The sequence below is a fragment of the Cephus cinctus genome, unplaced genomic scaffold (genome assembly GCF_000341935.2).
Source record: "Cephus cinctus unplaced genomic scaffold, Ccin1 Ccin1_scaffold0407, whole genome shotgun sequence".
Classification (NCBI taxonomy): Eukaryota; Metazoa; Arthropoda; class Insecta; order Hymenoptera; family Cephidae; genus Cephus; species Cephus cinctus.
The window spans coordinates 854,118-869,908 of NW_014333091.1; the positions used below are offsets into that span (position 1 = coordinate 854,118).

Consider the following 15,791-nt stretch of genomic DNA (forward strand, 5'->3'; position numbering starts at 1 on the left):
TTTTAATTAGCTAATTGAAAGCGAGAATTAGTCGGCCTAAGGGAACTGCGCGAGAATCGCAAAGACCTTGGATAAAATTTTTTCTTTTTTTTTCATTAGCGAGTTTCTTGGTTTTTCTTTGTAACTCGTAACAATAATCCGCATAAAACAGATATGACTAATCTCTAGCAAGCGTGCATAAAACTAATAGCTAACAAATTCACTTAACAGACTCTCCAGGTATTTACTTATTTTTCTTTTTTGCTCTCTTCTCTCTCTCACACACACACACGCGCGCGCGCGCACGCACCTTTGCTAAATTTTTATTTGTACAATACTCGCTTAGCTTATGCTTGTTTTTTTGGCGTTTTTTTTTGTAAAGCATAAGGCGTGTTTTATTATTATGACTTAACAATCGAAGTCTTAGTGGAAAGATAGCCGTGGTTTGTGAATCTAATTTGCACAAGGTACAGCTCTTTTTTGTTTGTTTTACGATCGTGCAGGCATTGAATAAAAAACAATTACTTTTATATCCCCTATCGCTAATTATAATGTAATGTATAATGTACAGTCATGATACCCTATTGCTGAAAAAATGTCACTTTGTGCGATTATTCCATCCTTTTGTTTTGCTCATCAATATGCAGCCGCACAAATCTATAATATAATCACGCTTGCGCGATTCGCGACGACTGAACAAACAGAATTTTTCTCAGCAATAAAGCTTCTTTTCGCTCGTATAATAAATTTATGAATATATTTATACGATAACTGTAAAAAATCGTTACATCATGATGAATTCCAGTTTGCGTTAACGAGGTTTAAGATTAATTTCGCAAGTCGCAAAATTTATCATCTAATGTAGGATCTTCAATCGGTTTTCACATTCTCTTTTTTTTTTTTCTTAACACGTTTGCTGCAATGTTGTTTTTACAAACAGACTTGACACTTTTTTGAATGTAGAATGTAGATTATATTAATATTAATATAATACACATTAGCAGTAAAAGAGTAGGTTGTCGCTGAAATTTGAGGTCTTAAATAACGAAACCCTTAAATCCTATATATTCGTAACTCGAGTCTCTTGATTTCCAGTTTCATAACACTGTACATTACATTTTCAAAAATATACGTGAAACGATGCCTTGTCAAAAAGCGCGGTGTGGTGCACGAAATTATTGCGAAAAATGAAAACTCGAGTTACCGATACGTAGAACCAAAATAGACATTGTAGACCAAAAAATTACATTCTCCTCTTATGCGATCGCGTACGAATTATTTAAATCTTACTTGGTCACAATGTAATTTAATAGTTATCGTTATTATTCTATGGAGACATTATTTCTTGAGCCGTTATTAACGAATCGAGGTTCCTTTTATGTAGCTAATTATTAGTCGTATATTAAACATGCAACAAGAACCGAGATACTCCTTCGCATCTTTTCAATTGGTAAATGATGTAACCGCAACTGTAGTGAAGATCGATAATGGCAATATTGAGGTCGTGCATTAGAATTATACGTAAAAGCGTTGTATATTGGTTTATGCTCTTGAAGCATTTTCCAAATTGTATTCACTTATAACGTCATTATATTTCAAAGGATACATATGAACTTATTCCTAGATCCTTTCCAGCTTTCATTTCACTCGTTCGCACACTTTTGTATATCCGTGTTTAGTCGCAACTCGCATTGATGAACGAACGAGAAAAAAAAACATAATACAGTAATTTTGTTACGCCACGTCAATTCCGCGATATATTTCTGCAGTAAGAGCGCATTGCGAAAAAAACGAGTTACAGAAGTATTTTTAAGATAGTGACCTTCGCTCACAGTCTCCTTAGATTCCTTAATAGGAATCATTAAGCATCCTTATCATTGGACGTTTTCAAGTATTTGATGGATATTAATTGCGAACCACTACGTGTACATGTTAATAAATAATCAAACATCATTCATATCTGGCATGCGATTTTAACTTTTTTTGACTGGCTTGAATGTTTGTTCGGTTGTGGCCTAATTTTCATTACAACAGATCTTAAATAATAGATCTTCCGTAAAGGTTTTAAAAATTATTTTATAATTTTTATATCGCGTTACGCATAGTATCAGATTTTTCCCATTGAAATTCAAGTTTAGCTTCACCTGGATGGAGTACAGCTTTTGCACAGCCTTTGCTTTATTTTTTATTTATAATTTTAAAGTATGTTTAAAATGTATTTCCTTACAATAAATTGAGTATCGTAATTTATGAATTTTGTTTTATCAAATGTATGTTAAGTGAGTTATTTTGTTCTGATGAACTCGCTATTTACAGATTACACGATTACGTCATGAACAGAAACAAAAAAAACGAAATGCAACTGTACGCTGAGTATATAAAATAAAGAACTGCTGAAAATCATTGATTATTTATTCAGAATGTATTAAAAGTGTTTTCTAATTTATCGTCAAATAAATAAGGGCTATACCACATGGAATCGCTTCATAAATTACACAGATAAATCGATGTCTCGAACATAAATACCTTTATACATTAAATATTCAATTGGTATTCAGATATTTAATATATAAGGTTCCCAATGTACACTATACGATTGATTCAGTCATATTAAAAGAACAGCAAGAATGGACATTAACTAACTTGTGAAAACGACAAATAGAAATTAATAATAATTGAAGACAGAAAAGATACGAGTAACATTAAAAAAAAAATAATACGTAAGAGAAAAACTTTACAATCAATAATCCAAGATCAGAATACTTGGAACAGTTAGTGCAATCTATGTATGTTCGTTAATACAGTACATAATTGCCTATATTTCAGAATGTTATGAGTAAAGGATTAGTCCTTTTGAGAACAAATAGTAGCCCATATTTAAGGCTGTGCAAAAATATTGATCAAATTTTTTCAAATCCACAGTACAATTGGACAAACCATTGAAAAACTAAGATCAATGAAGGCTGCTGTAGTCCAAGTATCTTTGAGCTTGACCAATTTCGCTGTGCACCTATGTCGCTAATTAAATAGCAATATAGATTAATTGATTATAGAAGATATAAATACGTGGTAATTGTTTGTATTTTTTTTCTCGACGTTCCTATTTTCCATTCGTACAGAATAAGTACTCTGATCAAATGATATTTTATGAATCTCTTATCTATAAATTAATTACATAAAAAATCTTTAATTTACTATAATACATCTATTATTTTATTAAGTGTATCCAGCCTCCCTAATAACGTTCCATTTTGTTGCGTACTTTAAGTCTTTTTTTCATAGTAGGAAAATGGTCAACTTCTATCGTGTCATAGAGCGTAGAAGAATTCCAGGTATGGCCAAAGCAGACAATGTTCATTTACATCCATGGGATGTATTTACATAGTTATATAATATTGTCCATCGTTATACGTAGTACGTCAAGCGCGTATAAATTAATTCATAGTTTTACGAGTCAGTGCATTTCGAATTTCTGAGAATTTCTTTGCTTTTCACGGCAAACAATAAACAAAAGTCGTTAGCCGAGTCTATTTGTGATGTCTTTGTCTGTTTAGGCGCTGGTCACACTGGACACTGGTTCTTCATTCTCTGTGCACACTATTGTGAACACATTGAATTCACTCACTAACCACTTGTCTGAAACAAATCGAAGAAAACTATTAGAACAAGCACTTGTGAAGTCATTTTTATAATAAAATGGAACATTTGTCTGTTAGTATCAATATATTGCTTTATGACGATTCTAGGCTAAGCGTCTACGCGCCACTAACACTGATCCGCGTAAATACCTTTATTCCAATGTTTGATACGTTCGAAACCTTATTCCATCCAACCTAATCAAGTTAAACAAAAGCTGCTGCTATTTTATACATATAGAAGACTCGTTACTGTACAAACTGTAACAGTATTTTACATTCATGCACTCTATTCATATTTCATACATATCTTGTCATTAGCATTCTAAGTGCAAAAATATTAGTAAATGATTTGCCGACAGTTTAATGTTTCAACGGGTTATTCAAATCTAAGATTCATGAATATCGAAATTAAAGTAAATGGTTTTACATTCTTTCTTTGGTAGCCTCTGCTTCAACTATTTATAACGGAAAACTTATTTCGCTCATCAATTGCACTCTCTTTGAAACTATCATAAAATCTCGTGCCAAACAATATATATGTCACGTTATATCTTTTACATTTTAAAAATAGTCGAGTCTTGAAGAAATACTTACAGTCATATCACAATAAAGGAATCTTCGTGTTATGCGTCACTCGAACGCTGAAATTTGGAAAAAGGAAAAGAGGTTAAGAAAGGTGTTAAGGCTAAAGAAAACTTGACTAATCAAGTTTCGTGTACTTCAAACAGGTAGGACACTTCAGAATCAAATTTTGAACTTACGAGAGGGAGATCTGGTATCAGATTGTGCAGCAACATTTGATGAGTTGATTGCCATGGATCCACTGTTTACAGATCCATCCGTGAAATTCAAGAAGTCCCAGATGATGATTGTATCGTCATGAGAAGACGACACTATCTGGAACTCGTCAAATTGAAGGCGGAAAACGCGTCCGGTGTGCTCCTGGCGCAAGAAGAAACACGTGCGTACTATAATCACTGTGCCATTTTGAATATTGTAATATTCGATTTAATTAAGAAATCAAAGACCCATTGCTAAGTTTTGCACAGAACGTGCAACTGGTATACCATGAACTATTAAAAGTATAACTGTATTTGAAGTATCAGAAGTGTCAATATGACAAAAGACTGATGATTTATGAAAACTGTTGTAGATATCTTACCACCAATGTGCGTAGACATAAAGTACTAGCTAGGGCACGAGGATCCAGTGCCGCCACCAGGTCCCAAACTTTAATTTTTCTGTAAAGAAAATAAAGATGTCAAAGACCAATTCTTTCACAATCATTAAGACATTAAATACTTATTTCCATAAAATCGATGAATCAATTCAAGACGACGTTCGTCAATAATTCTATAAAATTAACTCACCCGTCGTAAGCCCCGCTGACGATGTGTTTACTGTCGAATCTGATACACCTGACAAGCTCTTCGTGACCCTCCAAAACACGCAAACACGCACCACACTCAATGTCCCATAATCTGATAGTGTTGTCGCTGCTACCACTAACTACTAAGCGATCTCTATATTGCAAACATGCTATGCCCCGCTTGTGCCCGTTTAACGTTCGCACGAATTCACAGGTGGATGTGTTCCATACTTTGATAGTCCTATCACCACTAGCCGACACTATATATTTCTCATCGAAATCCACAACGTTTACCGCTGCTCGGTGCCCAACCAGTACCCGACGCAAGGCAATTTCAGTTTGTGAAGTCATATCCCATACAGCAATTGAACGGTCCTGTAAGAATCATTAACATTTTTCCTTCGTTCACTATTCTTGCAAATGATGAATGCCCAATCAGGATCAATCGAATCATGTTCCATTTTACTAACAGTATAATTGTCCATATCGTTACACGTATTTCAAAATGCTCGTAACAAGTGAAAATGAAATGTTAACGTTATCGTACAAACCTTAGAACAAGTGACCATCATGCCATTGTTGAATCTGAGATGTAACACAGCTTCACAATGATGAATCAAAGTGTTGACCATTTCACCAGTATTGGCATCCCATACTCTGACAGTACTATCCGAAGAGCCAGATATAATAGCTTTGTCATCGTACTGCAAACAAAGGACGGAGCCTGTGTGTCCAGTGAGCACCTTGATACACTGCAGAGTATTTCTATCCCATATTTTAATGGTATTATCGCGCAGCCCCGAAACAATCTTCTGATCATCATACTGAAGGCAGTAAACGCCCTTGGAATTTTCGCTTCGACAATTTATTTTCTGCAGATTGTGCCTCCCCATTCGCCAATTGTTGTCTATGCTATCGATATCCTTGACAATTTTGGGGAAAAGAGTTCTATAAAATCCATGATTTCGATGACTCTCGCCAGGCCTCGGTTTGAACAAATATTGTATCCTAAAACACAAAGGAAAAAAAAGCATTATTCATGAATACAATCCCACGAAATCCTTATCCATTGCCATAATGCCACGCAATGCGCAATAAGTATAATTGAAATAAAAACTAACCATCCTCTCCTCTCTGCTAATCCTCTCCATACGGAATCAGTCCGAACCTTACGTTCAATTAACTTTTTCCAAAGCATTCCCTCGCTAATTACTCTGTACCATTCTTTGCATACGAGTTCTGCCGCGCATAGCGAATCAGCATCGAGATAGGACAGAATGCTCTCGGCTACATGGTCCAATCCTTTCTCTGCAAAGAGGAAACAAAATGGTTGTGTAATGAGCCATAAAACAAATGAATGCAATTATTCGCAAGGCATCGATAAAGATCACAATAGACATATTACTATCCATTATTATCAACCGTTGCCCACGACCATTGAAATCTTTTATTACTTGGCAGAAGAGAGATGAAGTCCCGCTGCAGCATGGGTTTTAGGTAGGCGTTGATGTGTCCGTGTTGGTAATGGCACATCCGTGCCAATAGTTGTTCCACGAAGTGCACTTGTTCCGGTTCGCTCCATCTTTCGAAAAGCTTCATACAGATCTCCCTGTCGTGGCTGTATTGTACAGATACGCCCGTGGGTGGTTCTTTCTTGCGAGTAGGATCGTAAAGTATCGTCATTGGATACTAAAAATAGAAGAATAATCGCAATTAATAAGGTCTTCTATTTTTATTAATATCCTTATCGTTACAAGTTTTCACACTGTATATCACTTTCCTATACAATATATCCACTGTCCGTCAATGTAATTCCGAACAAAACCTTCTAATCGTCCCGATTTATTAGCAGATGAATGGCAACAACTGATTTTATCATAAATTTTGTCGCTACACATAGAGTGCTACGGATAAGAGTATCTGACGGTAGAAGATGACGTTCAGTTTGAAACAATAAATTAATAAACACCTGACAGTTACACAGCATGAAATTCGACTGCACGTATTCTCTTAAAAAAATATCAGGACATAATAAACGGTATCGACGCTGCTTTGTAACAGGAAACGAGAATCCAATAATCCTCTTCATTAACAGCTTATACAGTATAACGTAATAAAAGGATAGAACGAGAGAGAAGCGATTGAAGAAAGTCAAAGAAAAGGAAAAACAATAAGTCGATCGATCGGTTGACATAACCTGGCGCCATGAGAAGTAAATTCAAGTGGAAAAGCTATGAATGCCCCGCCCCAATCGCAGCAGCATGACACTTCGTTTATTTCAGCCGCCTCGTCGCCCCCCCCCCTCCCCCCAGCCGTCAAAATATCCCAGGTTGTGCCACATCTAAAACCAGGGTCGCCCCTTCGTTTAACATAATTTCATCTTGACAGGGGTCCACACTCAGTGATGTACAGTGCTATTTTTACATTTCACTGAAAACATGCGACATCTTTTTCTCTTCGTACAGTAATAACCATTTACATTGAGTTTCTGTCAGGTAGCTTAATTTGAAAACAAAGCTGCCAGCGCGTAATGCCAAAGTATAATATTTAAGTTCGCATGTTTCGGGAGCCTCAAAGATCTCATAGAATCTAGAATAAAAAAAAAAAGATTATAACGCATAGGCACGAGATTCCTTGATCGTAGTAGCTTGTATATTAAAGGCGATGTACGACGGCCTAGTAACGTGCTACCGGCATGCGGATTCCTACCGTGAACCACAAGGTTCCGTATGTCCTACACGTGTCCAGAGTGAGATGCAACCTCGTGCAATATTCGTTAGGTTACTTGCGGAAGGATGACTCATGGCGAAAAACGTGTTGTCAGTCTCGCAAGAAAGATTAGTAGAGAAGATGGAGAATCGACTGGGAGAAAAAATGAGATAGACATTAATAGCGGACAAGGTTAAAAAAAAAGAGAGTCATTCGACATGCAGGAACAGCGAGAGAAGGAAGGAGTGTACTCCAAAGGCTAAGACTAAAATTGCGAAGGACCGCGGCCATCTTGTTGACCAATAACTATTGACCACGAGGTCGTAGACTTGTTGAATACAATACTGCGTTTATAAATCCTACTATCGCGGAGACTCGTTGGGTTCAGGAGATGCGGGGTTCTTGACCCCGAGTAGACGGCTCTGTCCGTCTGTATACCCAAGTTCGCTGATCTTCCTCAGTCTAGCCAGGTTTCCCAGGTGATCCTATACGTCAGATTGGCTACTTGAATTCACGAACCGAGTGCCAAGACTTACCGACGGAATACATACATACATAGGAGACTCGGTGACTCAGGGCATTACATTGGCAACGTGAACAATGAGGATTCGATATAGGTACGTATAATTTCTAGATTCTCCGATTTCAGTTTACGATTCCGGCCTGGCAACACCGGCGAAGAAGTCACGAGGCCGATAAGACAGATCGCCAAGATTCCAACGATGAGTTATGTACTCTTGTTCGTGTCTTCACAGATAGGAGATCCGTTACGATAAACTCGGAAGACCAGGAGCTGGCTCCTGCATGGAAAAACAGTAGCCAAGATTCGTTTCTAATATCCATAAGTATATTTACCACCTTTTACAGTGGAGGTTCTCCTTTCCAACGATCGCGAGACCAACTGAATCTATAAGGAGGTAAGACACGAACGCGATTGGAATGAAAAAAAGTGTCAACAGTTTCGAAATCAAAGGACCGTAAAAGTATTCGATTATATAGAGGAACGACGTCCATGAAATCAACAATTTCGTACTGGACAGAAGAAACATAACTGAAAGACCCTCCGGTAGGTACAGCCCTGTCAAACGGGCGTTCATGCGCAATACCGTAAACGAGCGAATAACATCTGCTTTTGTTGAGTCTGAGCGTCTTGGTAGGAATTACGAAACGAAGATTGAAAATCCTCCCTTGCCGTTGACACGTCGATCGTCACGACGACGGAGTAAGAGCATAGAAGGGGTTCCGACGTTTGCTTTACGTCGAGGTGATGTTTCCGTTGCTTTATTTAACACGATAATTCGATACACTATTCCATATTGCGCATAAGATTACACACGGCGTTGGTAAACAGTACGTTTGACTGATTCCACCGACAGCCCAGTTGACTTATGACTGTAAAGCATTCGCTTTCTCAGTGCTTTTCTGTTCGTTTAATAACTCACTCCTGGACTCCCGTTTCGCTTTCCCTCCGACAATGGCCGAATACTGCCGCAAATAAATGAGCGATTACGTAATGTTTGTCCCTTACTCAAGCGCAAATGGCTTTTCTTCTCCCGGATCACACTTCTGGATCCTCATTTGGCTCACTATTCGCGAACCGTTATGTTATGTTCTTATGGTAGTGCTGATATGGGGATAGAACGGGAAAGCAAACAAGTCTGACTAGTTTCTGGAAGTGTGATAATCATACTATCGTCCGTTTGTCAGTTGAGAGAATATAAGTTGACAATGTGAGGTGCGAAGAATTGGCGTGAGGAAAGCCGAGACCTTTAAGAAAGGCACAGCGGGGTCACGAGGGCTTAAAGAGGAATGTGGGAAATTGAGTTTCTCAATCCACTAGAAATTCAAATGTCACTCCTCCCAATCAAATGAACTTCAATTCGATTTATCCCAGTATTATCAGAGCCGAGTAAACTCGTTTGAAGAATAAAATATAAGAATTATTTAAAAGATCGTTACCGTGCAGTGATAAAGTCTGATTTTCATTAAAATTAAAAAAAGAGATCCTATTCGATCGGTTATCCAATACTTCCGTGAAAGTTCGTTCCTTGAGTAAACCACGAAAAACTTTAGCCAGACTCGCGAAAGAACAATGAAAATTTATCGTTAACAGCTCCGCGTTGTATACACTTTTGTCTCTGATCAATCGTCAACGATTCTCCGCCATTTAAGGACAATACAATTTCGAATGAGATGTTTACCAGAAAATTATACACCGTTCAACCAATATCCTGCATAGTTATAAGTCGCGTTTATCCACGCAGGGTTCGTTCGACTTTACACACGGCAAATTGTAAATAACACACCAAGCATCAATAACTATGAGCAGAGGGTTGATCGAGATGGAAAAGATTAATTTTTGTCATATCGATTTCCACTCCGATAGCTAATTACGGTTCGTCGCGGATATCAAATAACCAACTACACTTCCTATATCGACGGCTGACCCAACCGTACATAAATCCAGCTGAAACTCGAAGCTGCCGTAGGATTTTAAAAAATGAAGGAATATAAAGTACCACGTCGACAATGACACGTGTTCCATGACTAGCAAACGTATGTATATGATTAATAACGATTTTGTTTCCTGGTACAAGATTCGAATGTAAAAATCCAATGAATCGAAAGTATCCTCGATGACATTCAATGTCGCTTAAACAGACGCGTGTCGCGTTCTCGCGCAACCTTTCCAATCCAATCGCGCAATGTTCCGTTCGTATGGATCCAAGTATCTAAGAAGTAGGAACAGACCTGCCGCTCTGCTTCGCCTTGGCAATGGCGACTTCCACTAAGCGATACGTTATACGCTTCATGAAGAAAAAAAAAAAAAAAAAAAAACACGAAAAAAAAGCAGGAAAATGTGGCAAGCAATGGAAAAACCGAATAGCGGACGGCTTCGCCTGCTCTTGGCAAGTATTCTTTGCCTAACGGTATTTTAAATGCTTGTATCGAATCCATGGTCGCCTTGCTTCGCACTTCCTTTGTCTTTTACCGATACCCCCGGAGGTAATGAACTAGTTGAAAGACGAAGAGACAAGAAGTTCCTGTAATAACATGAAAATATCGAATATCCCTAGCATCGTTCTGTTACTATCTATAATCGACGATTCTTCGCAATCTTCGACAAGACGAACATAAGCTGTACTTCCCTTGAGGTGGAAGTTTGCCCAGAGACGTACCACCACCCCGAGCGAACGCCGCCAGTCTCAAATATTTGTTCCAGATACCCTTACGGATTTTCCTCTGGCATTATCGAAGTTTACTTTTTACACGGGTTCTCCTACCGATGCTCATCCTCTTTGTCTCATGCCAAAACGGAGTACGAGGACTGACTCTGAATTTTTCATCGAGCACTGTACCTCCTATTAAGGTCTTCCTGGACAGCCAGACACTTTACAAGGTTGGTTAAAACCGGATAAAAATTTCCATACTGCGGCTAATTTAGTCCACTCTTTCGTACATACAGAAAGTAAAATTACAGTAGCGTTCCTGGTACCGGGACAATAAGTCTGGCGACTATCTTGTGAGATTTCTTGAAATTTTTTTTTCTTCCGGGAAATAAAGAAACTAACAATCGTCGGTGATATTCATCGCTTAGAGACAATAAAATTTTATAATTACTTTTCTCCCCCTCTCGCCGTCTTATACTTGGGACCAATTAAGATTAGAGAGGCCAACAACAACGAGGTCCCACTAGTCGTTGCGCAGCATTCTCCGATCGTTGTTGATTGGCAAATCAAAGATACATGAGATAATGTATATACAATATTTATCCATAGGTTGCCATTAAGCCAATGGTAACTCTGTACAGTATTCGTATGGTGGATAGTGTTAGTCAAGGTAGAAGGAGATGATCGTCTTCCTCGAGGCGGGTCAACGACGATGTTCCCAGGTCGCGAGGAACGTCAGTGAAGCGTTAAATGAGAAAAACTTCGTCCTAGATCTCGTCGACAAAAGCATTTAACCGTAATAAACCTACAGCGGCGCACGATGCAATCCGTACAGTGCTACTTAAGCATTCCCGTCGCAGGCCTCGTGTGCCATTTATGGCCGCGATGACACACCTCCGCGAGTCGGGCTGGAAAACTTGTGCGACTACAAGCGCGCTAAGCTAATGACCCGAAATTAACATGTTGGACGGAGGATGAGACGCGAAGACGTATGCGAATACCGGGGTAGAAAAGACCGTGTGGAACTTGGACATCTAAACGGTGAATCATAGTGTTTACCCAGTGCGACTGAACCTGCATGACGAAACAAAGAAGCTTCAGTTGGCATTATTGATGTATCAGAGCGAAGATATAGAATAAAGTGTAATACTTAAAGACCGATAAGAAGGATTAATCGTATTAGTAGACGATGCTGTAATAAGCAGATATAACTAAATCTCATTGTGGAGACTACGGAAGCCTTTTTAAGTTCATTAATTCGACTTTGGGTCAGAAATGCCGTAGCTATGACTTTCTTTCTTCATTCTCAGCAACAGGTAACCATTTTTCTGAGCTTGCGAGGCAATCATTTAGACCCGCGTATTACGTTAGGATATTTCGTCACTTCTTCAACAGATTTCTAACTGCTGCTATTGCTGCTGGAGTCTTTAATATATTTTTATTCTGCTGCTCACGGGACGAAACCACACCACGCGAAATCACATGCTTGAAGCACCGAGGCTTGGCTTTGATTAAGTTATTTTTCACAGTTACCCTATAAGTTGTCTTTTTAATTTAGTAAGTCGTTTTTCTTATCCAATATGTTACTGGACATTGATATACCTTAATGTAATACATGGATTTGAATGATTTTCTGGCGAACTCAGGAAAATGATTTTTCTTGTTGCTTATGACGAAGAAAACAAAAATCGGAGAGACGGCATTTCCGGGCCAAAATTTAATTAATGAATTTAAAAATGCAGCAACTAATTAGCAACTAAAGAGCAACCAATATTTACGTTTTGTTGTATAGCTCATCTATTTTTTGTATGCGGCTGTGGTAATTTTAACTGTACTGTGCCACAGGCGCTATTTCCGGTTAAACGTTTTGAACAACAAAATTGAGAATATAGCAAATAATTGGCAACTAAGGAGCGCTACGGAAGTCGCTGTGTCAGATTGATATACGTGTGGGGGTGTTAGCTTTCTTTTTACTTAGATTTCCGTGAGCTTTTTATTAATACAATAGAGCAATTAAATTTTGACTATAGTAACTAATTAGAAAAATTATAATAATAGGTTAAATTCTGTACGATAAAGTGTTCGATAACACATCTCGTCAAGAAATCAATAGATATATATACACACACATATATGCATATATAAAGTCCTTCCTATTCAAGGTTCACGATCTCTCAGTTTGTCTTTCTTTTACTCGCTCGCTTTTATCTCCCTTCCTCCAGCAGTTTCTCCTCGTATCGCCCTTGTAATTTGCGATCGAACTCGCTCATGCCGATCATCGCATCCAGCCGTATCCCTAGACGGGGAACCGTGAACCAAATGGAGCAATTCCCTCTACTCGTCCACCGTGAAACCGCACGGCCAAGAAAAAATCAAGATTCGTGAGCGCAGCGACTTAAAGTCTAAGAGAAGTCAAGGCGTTCAATAATATATGGATTCCAAGATAGTTCATTAAGAAGGACTCTAGGATCCGTTCATACCCAGCATACTCATAGTAGACACGAATGCATTGAAAGATCACTCCAAATATCCTACCAAGAAATATAATCTTTAACGTCACCATCGTCTATCTCAAATACATACCGTTCCGAATGTAATTCCGGCTTCAATGTGAAAAGCAACGTAGACGAAGAACCTTGCCAAGGCATCATGATTCCCAGCAATGACGTGGAATTTAAAAATTCGCACGCTGTTGCGAGCTACAGTATTGCGCTCTGACTAGCTAAATTTGACTCTCTCTCTTTGTCTTTGCTTTCTGTTATTCTGCGTTTAATAAATTCAATGTATGACAATTCGCCGAAAATTCTTGCGAATTGAAAATACGCGTTGTGATCGACTTTCAGCATTTTATATTCATAGAAATACGCATTCCAGTATGTATGTGGCCTACTTGGTACCGGTGTGACGAGGTGTGCAAGGAGAGGATGAAAGGAGACAGGAGAGCTAAAACATTGATTATGTAGTAAGCTGCTCCCATGCTCCGGGGACTCTGGCTTTCGGTTGTGTACATCTCTGGCCTTTGTCGGAGGCCTAAAGTCGCTGTCAGAGGACTAGAAAGGAATACACTGAGCTTTGTGGCAAGTCAAATGCACTGCGTTGCGGCCGCAAGTTATTGAGCAGAAGATTCGTTGATTTTTTTTTCGAGAACACCTTTTGCTTTACTTTTCTCTAAACAACTATTTGCCTTTTTTTCTTCAATTTACAGTGCGGTCAGCGACTGGATGGCGGAAAGATGGACTTATCTAATCAGACACGCCACCTCCGTGATGTGTACTTCTTTTCCTTATGTACATCTAATTGTAAGTAATATTATACTGATACACTTTCTATTACATGTGTGTTATGTGTAATGTTAGTAACAGGTGGGCGCAAACTGGACTCACTTGCCAAGTCAATTTATGAATCATGTATGTTTGTAAATGAAGCTGCTGTTGTGCGATTCTATCAGGGTATCTCTATCTGAATAAGATTCTTTACTGTTACTTCCTCTTGAAATTTCGATTTCTTTTACGGCGCTGATTACTGGTGCAAGAAGTTGCGCATCCTTCTGTTTCGTTAATATTGGAGTTGGTGTTGCGCAACCATTCTTTCTATTTGCACAATTTACAATTATACAACTTTTTTATGATTCTTTAAATACCTAAAGTATCGTACATGACATTTGCGTAGATGCAGTTTGGTTTGCACAGAAACAAAAATCTGGAGTATATATACTATACTGTATATAATTAGAAAACGCGATTATGTCAAACTACCAGTTCCTTCTTGTATAGTCGAAAAAATATAAGTAACTATATAAAAATATTTATTTGCTGCATTTATTTCCAAATAATTAAGTTCTTGATTTTCTACAAGGAAAATCGACAATGAATGTACCGATATAGGCAAAAATACGACATGTATGAATAGTAATACAGTATTGAAATATAATTGGGGTACCTGAACAAGTGCAAACTGTACAGTTAAGCATTGGTACAGTTTGATTCTACCGTTACGAAGTTACCTAGTCGCGACTATTACCATGGGAAAGTCAGAAATAACTATTTGGAAAGTGTAGAGCTAATTGAAGTTATCTTGTTAGATAAAAGCGACTATTATAACAGTCTCGACGTTATAAATCCATCACATCAATACAAATGAATCAATGAAAGAGGAATCAACTGTGTTTTATCGAGTCCCAAAAGAGAAACTGTGTTGGCTCAATCGCATAAACATATTTTTGATAAATGGTATGATTTGCAAGAAGCGATCATGCCGTCATCGTCATGTGTCATGAAACTATAAACTCCGAACCCATAACCTCCCACGCCAAAACTGACGGTTCGACCAGTTATCGCTTTAAGATAAGCATGACTAAACGGCATAAAAGATAGAAGGAAAAATTTTCTATAAAAGCCACGATGATACGAGGGTTTTGGCGAATTCCCTCCGTCGCAATGAAACATAAGATGGCGGTAGGTCTCAGAAAGAAAAATACTAATACGTTGCGCACCTGGAGATTCGTGTTTGTGTCCTCGATGGTTTTATCCGTCTCCATGTTGATCATTTTTCACGCACGACCTGCACTACTCTCCCTCCGCAAACAGCGCACGTCGAACGGAACTTCGGAAAGAGTGTACTCGGCAAATGATAAAACACGGCCGAACACCACTTTTTGACTGCTCAACACGACGGACGACGCTCACGGGTCCTCGCCATGCACAGGAAGTTGATGCAGTGTTTCACCAACACAATAAATCGTAAATAACTATGACACTTTTTCGCTGGAAACCGGCACTCGAAGCAGATCCTCAAAAATGCTTCGTTCTTCTATCGTTGCTTTGGTAGCCACGAGGTGCGACATGCGTCAATTCCACCAAGAAGTCTAGAAAGATACTGGGACGCGTGGAGCCAAGATCGTAGGCAAGAGTCTCTTTCGCCATCGGC

The 15,791-nt window shown here is 38.5% G+C and overlaps 1 protein-coding gene across 2 annotated transcripts; it reads right to left on the reverse strand.

The window, feature by feature from the left end:
• Positions 1-4,452: 4,452 nt before the first annotated feature.
• On the reverse strand, positions 4,453-15,791 carry LOC107267545 (beta-TrCP). 2 transcript variants are annotated; one of them, XM_025084877.1, is made up of 7 exons: positions 15,358-15,790; positions 6,441-6,675; positions 6,108-6,294; positions 5,538-5,994; positions 4,988-5,361; positions 4,780-4,858; positions 4,453-4,594 (listed from the first exon to the last, which is right to left on the reverse strand). In XM_025084877.1, the coding sequence occupies exons 1-7, from the start codon at positions 15,409-15,411 to the stop codon at positions 4,592-4,594; spliced, it is 1,389 nt and encodes a 462-aa protein (XP_024940645.1). In that variant the 5' UTR covers positions 15,412-15,790; the 3' UTR covers positions 4,453-4,591. The 2 variants fall into 2 exon arrangements, with proteins under 2 accessions (XP_024940645.1, XP_024940646.1); XM_025084878.1 differs by lacking the exons at positions 4,453-4,594; positions 4,780-4,858 and having other exon boundaries at positions 4,984-5,361; positions 15,358-15,791.